Here is a 6,825-nt window from a genome sequence, read left to right on the forward strand (position 1 = left end):
ATCAGTATCAAATAATTTTGATGATTTTTGCTTGAAGTCTGGATGTACTATTTTTAATAATTTTTAATTTTTTTTCCATTTCCTTTGATTTTCTGGACCTTTTGTTCACAATTTTATTATTTTGCCAAGATTTGTAAATTATGCTCTTTGATAATTTTATCGATTTAATATTCTATAAATTAATTTGGTGACATAATTTTTTATTATCTTAGCATTACTCTCTGTATCTTTTTGCAAGTCCATTAACCTTTCCTTTTCAAATTTAGATACTGTCTTTTAGTAAATGAGTGTTTGTGGTTATTTTCATTATCTATGTGTATTAAGCATAATGTAGCTTTTGTATTCATTTTTTAATATTATTAATTTTTATTTTTGCTTTGCTTTCTTTGATAACCTGATTAAAACTCAAACTTATTTGTACTCATATGATGCATAGTAAATTTTGTGCCTACCTCTAAATTTTTTTCTGCATATTTTTATATTTTTAGATGCATGTTTTTTTAAATTCAGCTAGTTGTTGGGTTTTGTTTTCTTGTCTATTATCATACATTTTTCCCTTTTCTTTTTTTTTTGTATTGTTTAACCCATTTACATTTAAGGTTATGATGATTAGATTTGTGCTTTTATTAATTTATTTCTTTTATCATTTTTATCATTTTTTTCTTTGTCACCACTTTGTCTCTGTAATTAGTTTTGGACATACTACCTGAATGTTAGTCTATTCCCATATTCCTAGACCTTTCCCTTCTCCCTCAGCACAAACTTTTATTTACTTGCCTCATCCCAAGTTTCATGACTTTACTTAAGTAATTTCTTTTTCTTCTCTTTTGTTTATTTATTTGTCCCCTCAGCCACTTTAGACTCTTCTCATTTCTCACTCAATTAGAGGTGTAGTTCATAATCATTCTTTTTACTTCCAACCACTTAATTTTTTTATACTTTAACCTTACCTTTTTCCAAATTTTTGTTCTTGTTTTCTTATTTTTGGTAATGATGCCCCAAATGTCTGTCTTATTGGAGATCCATCTTTTCCATTTATATTTAGATTCAGTTTTCTGGAAATGTGTTGTTTTTAATTATCAACTGAGCTTCTTGGCTTTTGTAATATGCTATTTAAAAAAAAATCCTTACCTTCCATCTTAGGATAAATGCTGTATATCAGGTCCAAGACAGAAGAGTGGTAAATCTGGGCAATGGAGGTTTGCCCAGGTTCACATAGTTTGGAAGTATTTACAGTCAGATTAGAATACAGGACCTCTCATTTCTAGGCCTGGTTCTCAATCCATTGAACTACCTGATTGCTCCTGGTAATGTACAAAATACATGATTTTTTATTATATTATATTACAGTATTGTATTATATTACAGTATTGTAATCCTAGGTTGTTTCAGTTGTGATTTCTTCATATTTAAAGGTTTTTCATCTGCAAATTTGCAAGGTTTGTTGTTTATTAACTCAAATTATGAAATTTAACTGCTATACTGTATGCCTTGACATTTTAGAGATGAGTGTTTTCCCTGTGGTGTTTAACTGTAGATTTGATAAAATAGTGCTTTGTCATTGGACCTGGGGTCAGAGGGACCTGAATCTAAATCCAGCCTCAATCACTAATGATATGACCCTGAGCAAATAACTTAACTTCTAAATGCCTTAGTTTCCTCAATGTAAAATTGGAATAATAGTAACCTCAGTCTTTCAGAGTTATTGTGAGTGTCAAATAATTTAAATTTGTAAAGTGCTTAGCACATAGTAGATGACATATAAATGTGTACTTCCTTCCTATTCCCTTGTTCTCTTTATTTCAAAGTTCCATGTGACTTTCTTTATTCAAAAGTCTATAATATGATGTTCAATTTTTGTTATTGATAACATTCTTCTGGTAGACTTGTAATCCTTAAATTATTTATTTACTTGCTATTTTCAGGCTCATTCATTTGGGCTGTACAGAATATGTGACTTCTTTTAAAGTTGTTTCCTTTTGCTTCTCTTCTGTCATTTTTTCCCACTTTTGTATTTTTATGTTCCATTTCTGCTATTTTCTTTATTGCAAACTCTTTATTTTTGGAGAGATTACCTATTATATTACCTAAGTCCTGAACCCTGCTGGGTTAATAAAAGATTTTTTTAAATTCTGCATTGATGATTCTGCTTTCAAACAATTTCATTCCTAGTGTCATCTTTATTTGTTTTTTTTTCCCTACCATTTAGTAGTTTCATGTGTTCTAGGGATTCCAAGGAATTATATTTTTGACCAGAGTTCTTTGTTCATCCTCTTTTATAGTAAAGGACTGGTTCAGAATGTTCTGATTCTTTAATTTTTACTCAATTTTCTTTCTGTTTTCATAAAATTATTAGTTAATCTGCATGTAGATTTTTGATTTGAGTTTTGTCCCTGGACTTTTTTGTTCTTTTTTCCTTTCTCTTGAAATCCCAGTCACTTGTCTCTGCTTTCTTTTTTCATTCTTTTCCTCCTCCCCCTCTACATAATACCCCAGAGCCTGGGAATTCTTAGGATCTTTACTTTGGGGAATGAGCAGTGTAGGAGTCTTGCCTGATTCCCTGCCAAGAATAAAACTTTAGGAATTCAAGGACCAGATCTAGCAGAGTTTCCAGTCCCTAGTGCCTCAGGGATGTTCTTTACCTGCCTTCCCAAAACAGAGTTCTCTGTAGAATCCACATTGCCCTCGGCTTTCTTCCTTCATGCTCCTTTCCCTTTCCTTAAGGCTAGGAAGAATTGGTGCCTCTCTTATCACCTTTTATAAGACGGGAAGACACAGGCTGAACCACTCATTGCTATAGGAGGACCATTTAAGAATTTCCATAGTGGTCCCTTGAAGCTTGAACCTAAGGAATTGCTTGTATTCACTGGTACCTGGTACAGGGAGAGATTTATAGATAAGGGAAGAGTAGGCAAAGCTGAACAGAGTCTTGAAGTATTTAAATTTCCTAATATTATTGAGTTTTAAAGACTTTTTCTGAAGTATTTTTGTATTATATCATAGATTCAGCATGATTTACTCTATATCTTCATAATTTCTTTCCTGAGCCTTTTGAGTTCGAAGAAGCTTAAGGAAAAAGTCATCTATCTTGCCAGTCATCTCAGGCATTTCCTTTATAAGCATTTATTAAGGACTTAGGTATAAGGCACTGTTCAGTGCTTGGAAAATAAAAATGAAAAACAATATTGGTTTTCCCTCGAGGAACTTACAATCTAGCAGAAAACATATGACATATACACAAATGAGTGAATAACAGACAATAGCAGCAAAGAAGGAGTGAGATGGTGATAGGTCTTGACAAAGTATTCCAGGAATATTTGAGAAAATACTCTCAAACTTTTGAGGAGGGTAGGAATTGCCACATGTGGGGAATGCTATCTACCTCCAGAGAAAGAACTGTGGGAGTTGTCTTTTACATTAATGTATCTTTGGTTTTATTTTGGAGTTTGGGGCTTTGAATGAGTATGCTTTTACAACAATGACCAATATAGAGGTATGTTTTCCATGACAATACAGAAAAGAACAAAAGGGAATTGTCACATGACATACTGCCCAATTTAGATATTTCTCCCATTTCAGTTCCAGCCCATTACTATAATTAAGGTGATCACTGTTTTCTCCTTGGCCACTATTTTATTTAGAAGTTTTCAAGGACTTTAAAGTAACTCCTACTTAACTTCGTTAGTGATAAAGAAAGGAAAAATGATGAAATCTTGTCAGCATCCAAAAAAACAATGTACCAGGAAACAACATGCAAAATATTCTAGTCTGACACATGCTAGACTGCTGGTTTCCCCATCTGTGCTACTTCAGGCATGAATTGTTAGATGGAACAGTGAACCTGAAGGTCTTTTTGATGATTTAATTTTCACCTAAGGTGCATATAATTAAGGAGAATTTGCTAAGGAGTAAAATTAGTGTAGGGAATAATAAAGGAGAGAGCAAAAAAGAATACAGAGTTGGAAACTTAAAAAAAACTGTAATAAGATTTTACTCTAGCTGGAACAGTTATGGAGGCAGCATGGTATAATATAGATAGAGCTGTTGAAGACCATGGGTCAGATCCTGCCTGCCTTAGGCTAACTAGCTTAGCTTTTTGTCTCTGAGTCTATGGTTACTTTTCTAGAAAATGAAAGAGTTGGACTCAATGCCTTCTAACGTCCTTTCCATCTAGCTTTGGATATAGTTTCTTGGAACCACAGGTAAGAGCTAAATGAAATGTAAACACTAAAGGTAGATGAACAGTTCTGAAAAGGGATCAGCAAGCTCTCACCCTAGAGGTGCTAGAATACCTCCTATACTCCACATCTGCAGCCTTATCCTAGTAAAACCATCTCTCCAGATGGGCTAAACCAGTTTGAGGAAAAGCGATAGGCTCCAAACTCAATGAGTGAGTTAGGGGAACATCAACCCAAGCATGTGCAAACGTCCCCTTGGAGGAATGGGCAGATGAGAACAATGTGTTTCAATTGCCATGAAGGCCATGGAGTGTTTAGAGCTTGATCTGAGACTGAAGATGCCAAGGTTGTCTGCTACATCCTGGGCCATCATCAGTTATATTAAATTTTATCTTACCACTGGATTTCTGTGTCTCTGGAAAAGGGAATGAGGCTAAAGACTTTGTGCAACTCCACTTCATTTAAATTCAATTCAAGAGCAAGTAAAGACATGACCTTGTGATATCTTTGGACCTCTTTGAAAATGAATCTAGAATGCTCAGTGGATAGACAGCCAGGCTTGGAGATGGGAGTTCCTGGGTTCAAATCTGCCCTCAGACATTTTCTAGCTTTGTGACCTAGGGCAAGTTACTTAATCCCAATTGCATAGCTATTACTGCCCTTCTGCCTTGGAAATAATACTTAATTAATTAATTCAAAGACAGAAGATAAAGGTTTTTTTTTAAAAAAGAAAGAAAACAAAGGACAAACAATAACAATCATTTTGTAAACCAATGTTATTATTTTTTTTTTTTTGTGAAGCATTCTTTATTTCTTTGCATCTTAGAACAGGTGATGGAATAATGGTACAAAATAAGACATACATTTTTTTCAGACATGGCCAACATATTGATTTGTTTGCTTGGCTACAGCTACTTGTTACAAGGAAGGCCTTCCCTTTAGTAGGGATAGAAACTGAGTAATTATCGTAATGATGCAAGAAAAAAAGATTATCAGTGAAACATTTTATATTTTAAGATATACAGAAAAGAGCAGAAGTTCAAAAAGGGACAAAGACAAGCAGAGAAGTTTTCTTACTATCATATTAAATATAATACATACAATCAATCAATATTTTCATTAAGCGCCTACTATTATATGTGCCAGGCATAAACATATATAAACTATACATAATAGTTTAATTACAACTCTCTTTTCTATTCTTAATATTGAAATGTTCATTTTTGATATAAGAAAAAACATTCCATTTTACAGATAAGCTCTGAGAAATTACATGATTTATCTATGACTATAAAGCTAGTAAGTATCAGAACTGAAAGGCAAACTCAAGTTTTTTTTGACTTTGAGAGTTCAGTTCTTTTTCTAATCTATGTAAGGTTGTCTTTATCATCTCTGAACTATCACCAAAAATTCAATATATAAACAGGTTAAAGTAGTTTTATTTTAACATTTGCTAACAGAAAGGTTTTGATTTTTCATAAGAGACCAAGCCAGTGTGTTAAAAGACTAACTGACTTGCAAAAAACTAATGCAGTTCAAGGACTGTATTTCATGGGGAAAAAGTCACTTTAAACTTAAATTATATTCAACAATCATGTTCTATTCATAGAATATTTTTTAAACAAAGCTTATATTTTGTGATTCTTGAATACGTTTTTTTAAAATACCAAAATTCTTACATGCAGAAAATTGTACTGGTTTCAGTGTATAACTGGTTTCAGTGGTGGTGATGTTGTGTAAACTGAAGTCCACAATACCCACAAGTCCCAGTTTTAGTCTCTTTGTCCAAGTTTATATATACTTTTGGATGACCCAGAGCTCCTCCTCCACCATCACATGATATCACTCGACTTTCCACTTTGCTTACTGGTTGCTCTGCTATCAAATCAATTGCAAAGTTTTCATTTATCTCTTTCTGGCGACCAACAAAGTGAATCCTCCTGTAATCATCTTCATCATAAACCTGGCCTGTGTGGGTAATTTTCTCCCCCGTGGGCGACACCTGCACACCAAAACATCTGGCGGCCACAGGGAAGCCCTGGCTGCGGCCCAGAAGGCAGCCGAAGGTCACAAACGCCACCGCCGCAGACGCCGCCATCTTTCCCCTAAACCAATGTTATTATGAGTAAGGATATATATATTTCATCTCTCAATAGATCTGTGATCTCACTAATAATCTTTTGACCACCAGTATAGATTCAAATTCATTCATGACTTCTCCGCTTGTGATATGTGACATTCATGTCTTTTCATACATTCTTCACATGGAAGAAACTCAGACTCCCCCATTATTAACCAGGAGCAGGAAATATTTTATCTGCAAATCTTATCTTGGTCTGCAGGGTTCTAGCATAGAATTAAGCATCCCACATATGATAAAGATAAGATTCTTCCCTAGGTCATGTATGAGCAGTTATTGAGAGCCTGGACCTGGTATACAGATCAGGGTGCTGATTCATGTTGGGGAGAATGCCTGAGGAGTTCATGACTAATTATTTGAAGAACAACTTCCTGGACTTTGTTAAGGAGAGTGGGGAGGCTATCAAAGTTCATACATTTTCACAGTAGACACCAAAACTAGAGATGATAAACATCATGTCTTAATATATCATATTGGATGCTACACGTGCATAAGAAAATTTCGCTG

The 6,825-nt window shown here is 34.1% G+C and overlaps 1 protein-coding gene across 1 annotated transcript; it reads right to left on the bottom strand.

Annotated features, from left to right (window-relative positions):
* Positions 1-5,836: 5,836 nt before the first annotated feature.
* On the bottom strand, positions 5,837-6,276 carry LOC123256618 (NADH dehydrogenase [ubiquinone] iron-sulfur protein 6, mitochondrial-like). Its single transcript, XM_044685204.1, has one exon. The coding sequence runs from the start codon at positions 6,274-6,276 to the stop codon at positions 5,896-5,898; it is 381 nt and encodes a 126-aa protein (XP_044541139.1). The 3' UTR covers positions 5,837-5,895.
* Positions 6,277-6,825: the final 549 nt, after the last annotated feature.

This window comes from Gracilinanus agilis, unplaced genomic scaffold, assembly GCF_016433145.1.
Source record: "Gracilinanus agilis isolate LMUSP501 unplaced genomic scaffold, AgileGrace unplaced_scaffold70, whole genome shotgun sequence".
NCBI lineage: Eukaryota > Metazoa > Chordata > Mammalia > Didelphimorphia > Didelphidae > Gracilinanus > Gracilinanus agilis.